The 16,777-nt window shown below is 41.2% G+C and overlaps 1 protein-coding gene across 1 annotated transcript in view; it reads right to left on the minus strand.

Moving 5' to 3' along the window:
* Nucleotides 1–837: 837 nt before the first annotated feature.
* nkd1 (NKD inhibitor of WNT signaling pathway 1) overlaps nucleotides 838–16,777 on the minus strand; it is a 132,833-nt gene continuing 116,893 nt past the window's right edge. The window contains exons 7-10 of the mRNA XM_061964556.2: nucleotides 16,097–16,244; nucleotides 8,329–8,410; nucleotides 8,077–8,204; nucleotides 838–1,993 (exon numbers count right to left, since the gene is read on the minus strand). Of these exons, the coding sequence (XP_061820540.2) occupies nucleotides 1,470–1,993; nucleotides 8,077–8,204; nucleotides 8,329–8,410; nucleotides 16,097–16,244 (882 nt within the window). The 3' untranslated portion in view covers nucleotides 838–1,469. The remainder of the gene's footprint in view (nucleotides 1,994–8,076; nucleotides 8,205–8,328; nucleotides 8,411–16,096; nucleotides 16,245–16,777) is intronic.

Genomic DNA, 16,777 nt, shown 5'->3' on the forward strand with positions numbered 1-16,777 from the left:
ATTAGATACATATTTTTTGTTGTAATGTGAACAACAACATAAAAAGATGGGGTTTGACAACAAAAATCTGAATATGAAATCCTACCATGCAGTGTTAATGTAGCATCGGTTACACCACCCCTATTGATTTATGAAAGTTGGTGGAGGCATCGATATGCTGTGCCTCACATTTAAAGAAAATAAAAACTACCGGACGGTAGCAACGTTAATCCACTAGTTGGCACTGTTGAGAGTTGGTGTTTTAGTCATTTGGTCGTTAAAAGAACAAAAACAGTATTCGGAGCGTGATATAAAAATGTAAGAAGAAAGGGCGTTCGACACTGAAGCAAACAGAGCAGAAGAGAGCGAGAGATGCTAATAGAAAGGAAAGACTTGGCTCTCGTATAAAAGTCAAAGAGAACTCTAGTCACATTAACCATTAAGCTTATAAAATCCATAACATGTACATATCTACACACATACATGTATATATACATACATATATACTTATATATACACGTATTTATATATGTACACGTATATATACACATACATATATATGTATATATATATACATACATATATACGTGTATATATATATACACACACACACACACACACACGTGTGTATATATACATACATACATACACACGTACTTATATATATACACGTATATATATATATATATATATATATATATATATATATATACACACACACACACACACATATTTATGTGTATATATATATATATATACACACATATATACACACACACTTGTGTATATACACATATTCGTGTATATAGATATATATACATGTGTATATATATCCATATATATATATACATACACATATAAATATAAAACTTATGTACAGTCCAGAGTTAGTAAAAGTAAACTTCACTACTGATTGTGAACCAAAATTAAAAAAAAAAAAAGTGAAATGAACCTGTTGATGCCAAGTCATTCCAACATCAAATGGAGGTAGCAGCAGATTGGGGATTTCCTTCAAGCGCAAAAAAGATGCTCAGATTCTTCATTTTACTTCTACTTTAAATAGTCACGCAGACACAAAGTGGTTTTTGACACACACACACACACACACACACACACACACACACACACACACACACACACACACACACACACACACACACACACACACACACACACACACACACACACACACACACACACACACACACACACACACACACACACACACACACACACACACACTTCAAATAGCTTTGCATCACAGTCCTTCAACGTCTTGGCTTAGTGGTCTGGAAAGATTCTATCTTCTGCTATGTTGCCACAAAGATCGCTGGGCGGTGGCTTTGGGGGCGAGGGCGCCTCCCCCTGTGGCCCCTCATGATCCTCAGTCCTGTGGTCCTGGAACTGTTCATAACACTGATTTATCATGGATGACACTGCTTCCTGTGTCAGCCTCTCCTAACAGGGGAAAAAAAGGGTGCGGCCGTGGTTCAGGTCTGGTAGAAATGGTGGTAGTGGTGGTGGTGTTCGTGGTGGTGATGGTGCTCGTGCCGCTTCACCACCTGCCCCAGCCGCCCCTCGTAGAGCAGCACCCCCGGCAGCTCCCTCACCTGCTCCTTCTCCACCACCGGCCCCGACACCGCCCGGTAGCTCTCCTTGGAGCGCTGCTTGTGCTTGCGGTAAGGGGCGGACGACTGGTGAGGGGGCGTCTGGCTGGGGAGCGCCGGCGGCGGCGGGAGACCCCTGCTCCGCATCACCCGGCTGCCCACCTGGGCGGCGGGAGCGTGGCCGTGGGTCTTGGGAGAGCGCAGGACGGCTTTCCCGGAGTCCTGTCCCCGCGTCCGCCCCGGGTGTTGACTGTTGGGGGCCTCCACGATTGTCTGCTGCAGGCGGCGGTGGGGCTGGTGGGGCTGGTGGGGATGGGGGTGGCCGTTCTCCGGTTCATGGGAGCGAGAGCGGGTCTGGTTGGACGACCTGGTCTGGGGTTCTGCCTTGGGCTGTTCCGTTGCGGTCGCTGCGGGACAAAAAACCAAGCGGATGAATTGTCTTGTGTCGCTTGAGAGGCAGGGGAACCTTTCCTTCTTTATTATTTGAAGTTGTTAAATATGTCAGCATATTTTGTCCACGTAGAATGTGATCCATGCAGTATTTGCACCAGGGGCGTCCCGATCCGATATCAGCAAAAAAAACAAGTATCGGACGGTATCAGCTTGCATCTAAAATCTGTGCACACAAAGTTGGTCTTTTCTTGTATTTTAGTCAAGTCAAGTATTTTAGTAGGCGAACTGCCGATGAATGGTCTATTTTCAATCTTTTTGCTTTTGCATAATATTGCGAAACAAAACGCCCTTATACACACACATCATAATAATACTCGTATGTTGAAGCACAGTACAATCCATCAAGCGGTGCGGCTTCATAGCTTACCAAAGTCGTACTAAAACATTTTGATAGATTTTTGAGCGCCGTGTGTAATGTCCAAAATTTTCAATGGAACATATAATATTTTGGTGTTGTTTACTTGAGTCATATTGCAGTCTACACGTATCTCTTAGGTGTGACTGTCATATACTGGTCACACTTATCATTATACCAAATAAAATAGCTTTGAGGTCGGTAAGCAAAACCAGAATTATTCCGTACATTAGACGCATCGGATTATAAGGCGCACTGTCGAGTTTTGATTTAAAAAAGGATTTTAAGTGCGCCTTATAGTCCGAAAAACACTGTACTTAACCGTCCCATGTGTGATGTCTGTATGTGTTTTCATGCTTACTTGAACGTGCTACCGTAATGTAATGACGACAGCGTCGTTAGCATAAGCTAATATGCTAACACATTTACAAGTGTCTGTGTTAGTATTATTAACTTACAATGGCATTTATTTTTTGTATTGTGTCAGTTTCGTGAATTCACCAAAACGTCACCGGGGGAGTTATTGAGTTTGTTTAGCTGATTGGAGAGCTCGCTCGGTTGGTAGAGCGGCCGTGCCAGCAACCTGAGGGCTCTAAGTTCGATCCCCGCTTCTGTTATCCTAGTCACAGCTGTTGTGTCCTTGCTCCCAGTGTCACTATGTAAAGTGCTTTGAGTCACTAGAGAAAAATGCTATATAAATATAATTCACTTCACTTCACACTTCCGCAGCTAGTGGGTCCATGACGATGACTTCTGTTTTGTTTGATCAGCCGTTTTACTGCCGTGTTACAGGCACCGTTTGAAAACAATTAAGTAAGGTATGTAAATAAACATTTACAAAATCTTTCTGTGTTAATAACTCATTCCGCAACGTGTATATCTGTGGCTTATAGACCGGCGTGGCGAATATATGGAAAAATATTTTGTCTACAATTTTATTGGTGCGGCTAATATACCAGAGCGTTCTATATTCCGGAAAATACGTCAAGTAACGTATATGGTAAATATTAGAGATGTCCGATAATGGCTTTTTTGCAGATATCCGATATTGTCCAACTCTTAATTACCGATTCCGATATCAACCGATACCGATATATACAGTCGTGGAATTAACACATTATTATGCCTAATTTTGTTGTGATGCCCCGCTGGATGCATTAAACAATGTAACAAGGTTTTCCAAAATAAATCAACTCAAGTTATGGAAAAAAAATGCCAACATGGCACTGCCATATTTATTATTGAAGTCACAAAGTGCATTAGTTTTTTTTTAACATGCCTCAATACAGCAGCTTGGAATTTGGGACATGCTCTCCCTGAGAGAGCATGAGGAGGTTGAGGTGGGCGGGGTAGCGGGGGGTGTATATTGTAGCGTCCCGGAAGAGTTAGTGCTGCAGGGGCTTCTGGGTATTTGTTCTGTTGTGTTGCGGTGCGGATGTTCTCCCGAAATGTGTTTGTCAATCTTGTTTGGCGTGGGTTCACAGTGTGGCGCATATTTGTAACAGTGTTAAAGTTGTTTATACGGCCACCCTCAGTGTGACCTGTATGGCTGTTGACCAAGTATGCCTTGCATTCACTTGTGTGTGAAAAGCCGTAGATATAATGTGACTGGGCCGGCACGCAAAGGAAGTGCCTTTAAGGTTTATTGGCGCTCTGTACTTCTCCCTACGTCCGTATACACAGCGGCGCTTTAAAAAGTCATACATTTTAATTTTTGAAACCGATACCGAAAAGCCGATAATTTCCGATATTACATTTTAAAGCATTTATCGGCCGATATTATCGGACATCTCTAGTAAATATGCAATTTCAATGTTATGTGGGATTGATAAGAAGAAAATCCTTGTTTATTTAAACTATTTTCCCAGAAAGTCGCATTGAGACTACAAAGTGTGCTTTATTTCCGTCCACTAGGGCAGTGGTTCTCAACCTTTTTTCAGTGATGTACCCCCTGTGAACATTTTTTTTAATTCAAGTACCCCCTAATCAGAACAAAGCATTTTTGGTTGAAAAAAAGAGATAAAGAAGTAAAATACAGCACTCTGTCATCAGTTTCTGATTTATTAAATTGTATAACAGTGCAAAATATTGCTCATTTGTAGTGGTCTTTTTTGAACTATTTGGAAAAAAAGATATAAAAATAACTAAAAACTTGTTGTAAAATAAACAAGTGATTCAATTATAAATAAAGATTTATACACATAGAAGTAATCATCAACTTAAAGTGCCCTCTTTGGGGATTGTAATAGAGATCCATCTGGATTCATGAACTTCATTCTAAACATTTCTTCACAAAAAAAGAAATCTTTAACATCAATATTTATGGAACATGTCCACAAAAAATCTAGCTGTCAACACTGAATATTGCATTGTTGCATTTCTTTTCACAGTTCTTTTTGACAGACATTTTAGTGAGGGTCAAATATGGCGTCACATTAGTGCCAAAAATCTGAGCGCATAAAAACTGTTATCGCGCGCTGATTCTCCACTTCGTGCGCGCGCGACACCTTTTTGCGCGCGCGCGGTGCCTTTCTGTGCGCGCGCGACGCCTTTCTGCGCGCTCTCTGTGTACTCCTGGCATCTCTCCTCACGCTGTCATGTTTCTTTCTGGCACTTTGGGGGCGGGTATGCTTAGACGGCCCCTTCTTTCTGATTGGTCAGGCGAAAAATGCTCAGAGCCAATCAGAAGTATAGCAGGGCGGGTCATCGTCAATATGTATCAAGATTTACAGAGGTAGAAGTGGATAAAAAAAATGTTGCGCGCTGATGAAGGTTATTTCATACCAGATAAACACAATACAGGGTAATACAAAATGTGACCCAAATAAATGATAAGACAACAAACACCATAATCACATCTTTCAGCCAGAACTGGTCCACCAGCAATAACATCCAACCATAACATTATTTTATAATTTCACTTCTTCTTGAACATTTGTTTTCTAATTTATGGAATTTCTTTTGATTCAGCCATAAAATTAATGAAATAATCTTTGAATTTTGTTTTTAAAATGTTAAAAATAGCTTTTAATAATGTATTAAATCCCTATTTTAGCGTCCCTTCACTGGCTCCCTGTGCGTTACCGAATACATTTTAAACTCCTTTTATTTGTTTTTAGATGTCTAAACAACCTCGCGCCAACCTATCTCTCCGACCTCCTTCAGCCTTACTGCCCCACCCGATCCTTAAGATCAGCCGATCAGCTGCTGTTGACGGTCCCTGACACAAGGCTGAAGCTTAGAGGTGACAGAGCTTTCGCCGTTGCTGCTCCCAAGCTCTGGAACGACCTACCCCTGAGTGTGAGACAAGCCTCCTCTCTTCCTGTTTTTAAATCTCTCTTAAAAACATACTTTTATTCCATGGCTTTTAACACTGAGTGATATCCATCCTGCAATGGCGCCCCATAATACACCTGCTGTGAACCTGTTTTTATGTTTTTATGTTTTTATTTATTCTATTTTATTTATTTATTTTTTATCGTGTTCTGTTTTTGTTGTGTTGTGTTTGCTCGGTACTCGTTTTATCTTTTAACCTGTTCATTGTACAGCACTTTGGCCACCCCTGTGGTAAATTTTAAATGTGCTTTATAAATAAAGTTGATTTGATTTGATTTATTCTGAAACAGTTTAAAATAATCAGAGAACTGACTAACACTGACCCTACACAACTATGTTGCACAATTAAGTCATTTTTTTTTTTAAAGCGAAAGAGGTAATTTCAACAGGTACAGCATCCTATGTCATATCTACATGTAATAAGATTTGTAACAAGGCAAACCGTTTGTAAATTGGTCGAAAATCAAGCAAGTTATGGTAATTTAATTAGTACATGTACCATTGACATCAATGTAATGATTGAGGCTAGATGTCCGAGGTAAGATGGCTACAACGTTGCTACGCTGGAGAATGATTGGTCATATGAAAAATGCTCAGAGCCAATCAGAAAGGAGGGGCCGTCTAAGCATACCCGCCCCCAAAGTGCCAAAAAGAAACATGACAGCGTGAGGAGAGATGCCAAGAGTACACAGAGAGCGCGCAGAAAGGCACCACGCACGTGCAAAAGGGTGTCGCGCGCGCGCACACTAAGTGGAAAATCAGCGCGCGTTTACAGTTTTTATGCGCTCGGATTTTTGCCATTAATGTGATGCCATAGTCAAACCATCATGGCATGGGGGAAACTCTGGGTTTATGGTAATGAATGGAATAGCCTACTTGATTTGATGTTCAGTTTATGAATTTACATTAATATTTTGTTGAAGTATTATTCAATAAATATATTTATAAAGGATTTTTGAATTGTTGCTATTTTTAGAATATTTAAAAAAAAATCTCACGTACCCCTTGGCATACCTTCAAGTACCCCCAGGGGTACGCGTACCCCCATTTGAGAACCACTGCACTAGGGCAGGGGTCGGCAACCTTTACCAGTCAAAGAGCCATTTTGACTATTTTCACAAATTATAGAAAAGAATGGGAGCCGCAAAATTTTTTTGTAATTTTAAATGAAATAACACTGCATACGAAGTTTTTTTTTTTACTTTGTGCTATGTATAACCAGGGGTCTCAGACACGCTGCCCACACCTTTATGTGGAATTTGAAAGCTGGTGCGGCACGCGGGATGTTATTAAATGGCGTTTGTCAGTGTCATGCGTGCCGTGATGGTACAGCATATAGCACCCAGTACAGTCAGCGTGCCTGATCAGCCACACGTTGTATGGGGCTTCCGCTTTACTCACGTAGGCAACAGCAAGGCATACTTGGTCAACAACCACACAGCTCACACTGACGGTGGCGGTATAAAAAAAAAAACTTTAACACTCTTACTAATAATGCACCACACTGTGAACCCACACCAAACAAGAATGACAAACACATTTCGGGAGAACATCTGCACCGTAACACAACATAAACACAACAGGACAAATACCCAGAATCCCATGCAGCCCTAACTCTTCCGGGATACATTATACACCCCCCGCTACCAAACCCCGCCCACCTCAACCGACGCACAGAGAGGGGGGGAGAGGGGGTTGATGTGTGAGGGAGCAGGGTTGGGGTGGGGGCGGGGTTTGGTGGTAGCAGGGGTGTATAATGTAGCCCGGAAGAGTCAGGGCTGCATGGGATTCTGGGTGTTTGTTCTGTTGTGTTTATGTTGTGTTAAGGTGCAGATGTTCTCCCGAAATGTGTTTGTCATTCTTGTTTGGTTTTGGTTCAAAGTGTGGCGCATTATTAGTAAGAGTGTTAAAGTTGTTTTATATGACCACCGTCAGTGTAACCTGTGTGGCTGTTGACCAAGTATGCCTTGCTGTCACGTACGTGTGCAAGCAAAAGAAGTATATTGTATGACAAGTGTTGGGCTGGCACTCTGTTAATACAGATTGTAGAGGGCGCCAAATGTTGTACCATCATGTCACGCCCTTATTATAGCCGTAAGGGTGAAAATCGGTGAATATTAATCCCGGGAGTTTTCTGCGAGAGGCACTGAAATCCGGAAGTCTCACGGGAAAATTGGGGGGTTCAGCAAGTAAGCTGCTGAGCCGCATCAGAGTGATCAAAGAGCCGCATGCGGCTCCGGAGCCGCGGGTTGCCGACCCCTGCACTAGGGGGAGCACGGCAGAAAATAATTGTCGCCATTTCTTATTTCAAGCTGTTGATAAAGTCTGTGGGGCGTGTCCACTCACCGGCTCCGAAGCGCGACGTGTAGTTCTCGATGCCGGCCAGGTCCAAGTAGTGGTTCCGTCGCTCGAGGTTCTCGTCCATGCAGTTGCGCTGGCAGCCCGGCTGGGCGTGGTGGTCGCTGTGGTGGCGCCTGTGAGGGACGAGAGCGGCACCCGGCCATTGTCGGATGAGATGGGGGGGAAAATCACGGCTTCTTTTCCTCCTTGAACAAAAGTCATGAACTTTTATTTTTCCCTGCAAAAAAGCTGATTTACCTTATCAGCGCTCGACTCTTCTTGTCTGCGCTCCTGGGGTCTTCCGTACACTTGTCATTCCTCTCCCTAGGGTGGCAAACATCTGGCAAAAAAACCCACAAAAAAACAGGAAGCTATTACCAATGAGAGCGACGCGCACAAACACGACAACAGTCACGTCTCGGAAGAAAGCAACCTTTGTTTTGGGGCTTTTACTTTGAAGATCTACAGCGGAGGAAGCGGGGGGAGAGAACAACAATGCTTCATTTATTCTATTTCCAGCTTCTTAAAAGGCGTGCCATGAAAGGAAATAATAATACAAAAAAAAAAAAAAAAAAGAGACTTCAGAAATAGTTTAATAAGGACGTGAGATCTGATGCCGGCTGAAATTAGCATGAAGCGCCAGACTTTTTTCAAAAGATGTCGGAAATCTCTGCGGGCGTATTTACAGCCCAGACAACAGGGCACACACACACAAAACTACAAAAAAGTAGGAAGATTTATTTTTCCGGTGCTTACTTTCTCCACATTCAACTCCTTCACCCAGAAAATAGGTTCATCCATCCATCCATCTTCTTCCGCTTATCCGAGGTCGGGTCGCGGGGGCAGCAGCCTAAGCAGGGAAGCCCAGACTTCCCTCTCCCCAGCCACTTCGTCCAGCTCTTCCTGTGGGACCCCGAGGCGTTCCCAGGCCAGCCGGGAGACATAGTCTTCCCAACGTGTCCTGGGTCTTCCCCGCGGCCTCCTACCGGTCGGACGTGCCCTAAACACCTCCCGAGGGAGGCGTTCGGGTGGCATCCTGACCAGATGCCCGAACCACCTCATCTGGCTCCTCTCGATGTGTAGGAGCAGTGGCTTTACTTTGAGCTCCTCCCGGATGACAGAGCTTCTCACCCTATCTCTAAGGGAGAGCCCCGCCACCCGGCGGAGGAAACTCATTTCGGCCGCTTGTACCCGTGATCTTGTCCTTTCGGTCATAACCCAAAGCTCATGACCATAGGTGAGGATGGGAACGTAGATCGACCGGTAAATTGAGAGCTTTGCCTTCCGGCTCAGCTCCTTCTTCACCACAACGGATCGATACAGCGTCCGCATTACTGAAGACGCCGCACCGATCCGCCTGTCGATCTCACGATCCACTCTTCCCTCACTCGTGAACAAGACTCCGAGGTACTTGAACTCCTCCACTTGGGGCAGGGTCTCCTCCCCAGCCCGGAGATGGCACTCCACCCTTTTCCGACAATAAGGTTCAGTCAAAACGTATACGAAACCTCCAGTATTGGACAATATTGATCCGATACGACATCAGCATGAAGGATGCATTATTTTATCATGTTGTGGTGTGTTAGAATATGTGAAGTGAATTATATTTATATAGCGCTTTTTCTCTAGTGACTCAAAGCGCTTTACATAGTGAAACCCAATATCTAAGTTACATTTAAACCAGTGTGGCGCTGGGAGCGGGTGGGTAAAGTGTCTTGCCCAAGGACACAACGGCAGTGACTAGGATGGCGGAAGCGGGGATCGAACCTGGAACCCTCAAGTTACTCTACCAACCGAGCTATACACAAAGTTTGATAAGATAAAATGAAACAACCATTTAACAATGTTCATCATGAAAAAGACTAACCTATTTCTTATCAACTGTCTGAAATTGACTTGGGCTGTCTTTAAATTGAAGTGGAGTGGCAATTGTTTAAGCTCACGATGCGGACACGTTTGTTACTGGACACCCTGTAATACGCTTCCGCCTTGGAGACTTTGTATCTGTAAGTAATATGCAACTTCAGTGATTTAATACTTGTTTATATTGACAAATGTCATAGATTAGACTCTGCAATATTGTTCAATTAGTGACAAATACTACGTTTGCCTTGCTTGTGTGCTATTGTGTGCTTAGCTGTTGTGTAGCTGCTAACTCCTAGCCTGCCATGTCTACCTTTTGTAAATGACCTGACTGAAATGCAAGAAGAAAAAAAAAAGACATTTAGACGATAAGTAACTGTCCAGCTTTGCACAAGTAGACGTGCTGTGTCGGAGGTTTTAGATGCAAACTGATACGACCCGATACTTATTTTATGCTGCTACCATATCGATATCGGCTCAACACACCCCTGGTGATAGTATCATGATATTATGTATCCCTGGTGATGTAATGATTTATGCTACTAACTGCAGAAGTACCGATATTATATCCTGTATCATGAGGTACGAACGCGGTATCGATATGTTGTACTGCATACCGTTTCACTGAGTCTTGTGATACAAAACCGATAAACTTTTGTCAAATATCCACAGTTTGATACCATATTTTCACGCCAACTGTCATAACATATTTTTACGTTCAGTCGTGACAATAGCATATTTTATGCTAACTGCCGTGATGATATCATTTTCACGCCAACTGTCGTGATATCTTATTTCCCTGCCAGCTGTTGGGATGATGGCATATTTTCATGCCAACTGTGGTGATAGTAACATATTTTTATGTACAAACCCTGTTTCCATATGAGTTGGGAAATTGTGTTAGATGTAAATATAAACGGAATACAATGATTTGCAAATCATTTTCAACTCATATTCAGTTGAATATGCTACAAAGACAACATATTTGATGTTCAAACTGATAAACATTTTCTTTTTTGCAAATAATCATTAACTTTAGAATTTGATGCCAGCAACACGTGACAAAGAAGTTGGGAAAGGTGGCAAGAAATACTGATAAAGTTGAGGAATGCTCATCAAACACTTATTTGGAACATCCCACAGGTGTGCAGGCTAATTGGGAACAGGTGGGTGCCATGATTGGGTATAAAAACAGCTTCCCAAAAAATGCTCAGTCTTTCACAAGAAAGGACGGGGCGAGGTACACCCCTTTGTCCACAACTGCGTGAGCAAATAGTCAAACAGTTTAAGAACAACGTTTCTCAAAGTGCAATTGCAAGAAATTTAGGGATTTCAACATCTACGGTCCGTAATATCATCAAAAGGTTCAGAGAATCTGGAGAAATCCCTCCACGTAAGCGGCATGGCCGGAAACCAACATTGAATGACCGTGACCTTCGATCCCTCAGACGGCACTGTATCAAAAACCGACATCAATCTCTAAAGGATATCACCACATGGCTCAGGAACACTTCAGAAAACCACTGTCACTAAATAAAGTTCGTCTGTAAGTGCAAGTTAAAGCTCTACTATGCAAAGCGAAAGCCATTTATCAACAACATCCAGAATCGCCACCGGCTTCTTTGGGCCCGAGATCATCTAAGATGGACTCATGTAAAGTGGAAAAGTGTTCTGTGGTCTGACGAGTCCACGTTTTAAACTGTTTTTGGAAATATTCGACATCGTGTCATCCGGACCAAAGGGGAAGCGAAACATCCAGACTGTTATGGACGCAAAGTTCAAAAGCCAGCATCTGTGATAGTATGGGGGTGCATTAGTGCCCAAGGCATGAGTAACTTACACATCTGTGAAGGCACCATTAATGCTGAAAGGTACATACAGGTTTTGGAACAACATATGCTGCCATCCAAGCACCGTCTTTTTCATGGACGCCCCTGCTTATTTCAGGAGGACAATGCCAAGCCACATTCAGCACGTGTTACAACAGCGTGGCTTCGTAAAAAAAGAGTGTGTGTACTTTCCTGGCCCGCCTGCAGTCCAGACCTGTCTCCCATCGAAAATGTGTGGCGCATTATGAAGCGTAAAATACGACAGCGGAGACCCCGGACTGTTGAACGACTGAAGCTCTACATAAAACAAGAATGGGAAAGAATTCCACTTTCAAAGCTTCAACAATTAGTTTCCTCAGTTCCCAATCGTTTATTGAGTGTTTTTAAAAGAAAAGGTGATGTAACACAGTGGTGAACATGCCCTTTCCCAACTACTTTGGCACGTGTTGCAGCCGTGAAATTCTAAGTTAATGATTATTTGCAAAAAAAAAATAAAGTTTATGCGTTTGAACATCAAATATCTTGTCTTTGTAGTGCATTCAATTGAATATGGGTTGAAAATGATTAGCAAATCATTGTATTCCGTTTATATTTACATCTAACACAATTTCCCAACTCATATGGAAACGGGGTTTGTAGTATATTCTCAAACCAACTGTCATGATAGCAGCATATTTCCACGCCAACTGTGGTGATCGTAACATATTTTTATGTTAACCGTCGCGACAATAGCATACTTTATGCTAACTGCTGTGACAATATATTTTCATGCTAACTGCCGTGATATTATACATTCATGACATTTGTTGTGACAATAGCATTTTTCCATGCTAACTGTCGTGACAATAGCATATTTTCATGCTAACTGTCGTGACAATAGCATAATTTCATGCTAACTGTCGTGACGATAGCATATTTTCATGCTGTCATGATGATATATCTTCATGCTAACTGTGGTGATAATTTTATGCCAACTGTCAAAATGAAATCCCATTTTCATGCTAACTGTCGTGACAATAGCATAATTTCATGCTAACTGTCGTGACAATAGCATAATTTCATGCTAACTGTCGTGACAATAGCATAATTTCATGCTAACTGTCGTGACAATAGCATAATTTCATGCTAACAATAGCATATTTTCATGCTAACTGTCGTGACAATAGCATATTTTCATGCTAACTGTCGTGACAATAGCATATTTTCATGCTAACTGTCGTGACAATAGCATATTTTCATGCTAACTGTCGTGACAATAGCATAATTTCATGCTAACTGTCGTGACAATAGCATAATTTCATGCTAACAATAGCATATTTTCATGCTAACTGTCGTGACAATAGCATAATTTCATGCTAACTGTCGTGACAATAGAATATTTTCATGCTAACTGTCGTGACAATAGCATATTTTCATGCTAACTGTCGTGACAATAGCATATTTTCATGCTGTCATGATGATATATCTTCATTCTAAATGATGTAATATCATATCTTCATGCTAACTGTGGTGATAATTTTATGCCAACTGTCAAAATGAAATCCCATTTTCATGCTAACTGTCGTGACAATAGCATAATTTCATGCTAACTGTCGTGACAATAGCATATTTTCATGCTAACTGTCGTGACAATAGCATAATTTCATGCTAACTGTCGTGACAATAGAATATTTTCATGCTAACTGTCGTGACAATAGCATAATTTCATGCTAACTGTGGTGACAATAGCATATTTTCATGCTAACTGTCGTGACAATAGCATATTTTCATGCTGTCATGATGATATATCTTCATGCTAACTGTGGTGATAATTTTATGCCAACTGTCAAAATGAAATCCTATTTTCATGCTAACTGTCGTGACAATAGCATATTTTCATGCTAACTGTCGTGACAATAGAATATTTTCATGCTAACTGTCGTGACAATAGCATAATTTCATGCTAACTGTCGTGACAATAGAATATTTTCATGCTAACTGTCGTGACAATAGAATATTTTCATGCTAACTGTCGTGACAATAGCATATTTTCATGCTAACTGTCGTGACAATAGCATATTTTCATGCTAACTGTCGTGACAATAGCATATTTTCATGCTAACTGTCGTGACAATAGCATATTTTCATGCTAACTGTCGTGACAATAGCATAATTTCATGCTAACTGTCGTGACAATAGAATATTTTCATGCTAACTGTCGTGACAATAGCATAATTTCATGCTAACTGTCGTGACAATAGAATAATTTCATGCTAACTGTCGTGACAATAGCATAATTTCATGCTAACTGTCGTGACAATAGCATAATTTCATGCTAACTGTCGTGACAATAGCATAATTTCATGCTAACTGTCGTGACAATAGCATAATTTCATGCTAACTGTCGTGACAATAGCATAATTTCATGCTAACTGTCGTGACAATAGCATAATTTCATGCTAACTGTCGTGACAATAGCATAATTTCATGCTAACAATAGCATATTTTCATGCTAACTGTCGTGACAATAGCATATTTTCATGCTAACTGTCGTGACAATAGCATATTTTCATGCTAACTGTCGTGACAATAGCATATTTTCATGCTAACTGTCGTGACAATAGCATAATTTCATGCTAACTGTCGTGACAATAGCATAATTTCATGCTAACAATAGCATATTTTCATGCTAACTGTCGTGACAATAGCATAATTTCATGCTAACTGTCGTGACAATAGAATATTTTCATGCTAACTGTCGTGACAATAGCATATTTTCATGCTAACTGTCGTGACAATAGCATATTTTCATGCTGTCATGATGATATATCTTCATTCTAAATGATGTAATATCATATCTTCATGCTAACTGTGGTGATAATTTTATGCCAACTGTCAAAATGAAATCCCATTTTCATGCTAACTGTCGTGACAATAGCATAATTTCATGCTAACTGTCGTGACAATAGCATATTTTCATGCTAACTGTCGTGACAATAGCATAATTTCATGCTAACTGTCGTGACAATAGAATATTTTCATGCTAACTGTCGTGACAATAGCATAATTTCATGCTAACTGTGGTGACAATAGCATATTTTCATGCTAACTGTCGTGACAATAGCATATTTTCATGCTGTCATGATGATATATCTTCATGCTAACTGTGGTGATAATTTTATGCCAACTGTCAAAATGAAATCCTATTTTCATGCTAACTGTCGTGACAATAGCATATTTTCATGCTAACTGTCGTGACAATAGAATATTTTCATGCTAACTGTCGTGACAATAGCATAATTTCATGCTAACTGTCGTGACAATAGAATATTTTCATGCTAACTGTCGTGACAATAGAATATTTTCATGCTAACTGTCGTGACAATAGCATATTTTCATGCTAACTGTCGTGACAATAGCATATTTTCATGCTAACTGTCGTGACAATAGCATATTTTCATGCTAACTGTCGTGACAATAGCATATTTTCATGCTAACTGTCGTGACAATAGCATAATTTCATGCTAACTGTCGTGACAATAGAATATTTTCATGCTAACTGTCGTGACAATAGCATAATTTCATGCTAACTGTCGTGACAATAGAATAATTTCATGCTAACTGTCGTGACAATAGCATAATTTCATGCTAACTGTCGTGACAATAGCATAATTTCATGCTAACTGTCGTGACAATAGCATATTTTCATGCTAACTGTCGTGACAATAGCATAATTTCATGCTAACTGTGGTGACAATAGCATATTTTCATGCTAACTGTCGTGACAATAGCATATTTTCATGCTAACTGTCGTGACAATAGCATAATTTCATGCTAACTGTCGTGACAATAGAATATTTTCATGCTAACTGTCGTGACAATAGCATAATTTCATGCTAACTGTCGTGACAATAGAATAATTTCATGCTAACTGTCGTGACAATAGCATAATTTCATGCTAACTGTCGTGACAATAGCATAATTTCATGCTAACTGTCGTGACAATAGCATAATTTCATGCTAACTGTCGTGACAATAGAATATTTTCATGCTAACTGTCGTGACAATAGCATAATTTCATGCTAACTGTCGTGACAATAGCATATTTTCATGATAACTGTCGTGACAATAGCATATTTTCATGCTGTCATCATGATATATCTTCATGCTAAATGATGTAATATCATATCTTCATGCTAACTGTGGTGATAATTTTATGCCAACTGTCAAAATGAAATCCTATTTTCATGCCAACTGTTGCGCTAATAGCATATTTTCATGCTAACTGTCATTAAATGACAGCACATTTTTACGCCGAGGGTTGCCATAATAACATATTTCCATGCTAACTGTACCTGCGCTGCCTTGCGTACAAGTCCTCCACCGCTGGCTGGAGTCCGGAGCCACAGACAGCTTGACCCGCAAGGTCTTACTGCTGCTCGGCGAATGGTTGACGGAGGCGTCCACCACCTCGTAGATGGTGTGGAGAAGACTGGTGATGTCCTACAGGAGGGAGAGGGAAGACATCAGGTGTTAGTCCTAGTTTACAAAGTCAAGGACAAATGTCGTTCCTCAGCGATGCCATACCGCTTTTGACTCGCCCACGAGTGGATGAACCCGTAACCCTGTATACGCCCCGGCACTTCGCAGGAAAATAGGCTTCGCTACACATCTTTAAAAGCGCTACCAACTATGTGTCAGTCAGCTACAGACATGAGAGCTGTGTTTGTTTTTTTGTCTTAAAAAGGCTAACTATTCAGCTACAGTTTGCTACTCAGTGGTTAGAGTGTCCGCCCTGAGATCGGTAGGTTGTGAGTTCAAACCCCGGCCGAGTCATACCAAAGACTATAAAAAATGGGACCCATTACCTCCCTGCTTGGCACTCAGTGTCAAGGGTTGGAATTGGGGGTTAAATCTCCAAAAATGATTCCCAGGCGCAGCCACCGCTGCTGCCCACTACTCCCCTCACCTCCCAGGGGGTGATCAAATTAAATAAATTTTACTTTTTGAAACAGATACCGATAATTTCCAATATT

The sequence above is a fragment of the Nerophis lumbriciformis genome, linkage group LG06 (genome assembly GCF_033978685.3).
Source record: "Nerophis lumbriciformis linkage group LG06, RoL_Nlum_v2.1, whole genome shotgun sequence".
Classification (NCBI taxonomy): Eukaryota; Metazoa; Chordata; class Actinopteri; order Syngnathiformes; family Syngnathidae; genus Nerophis; species Nerophis lumbriciformis.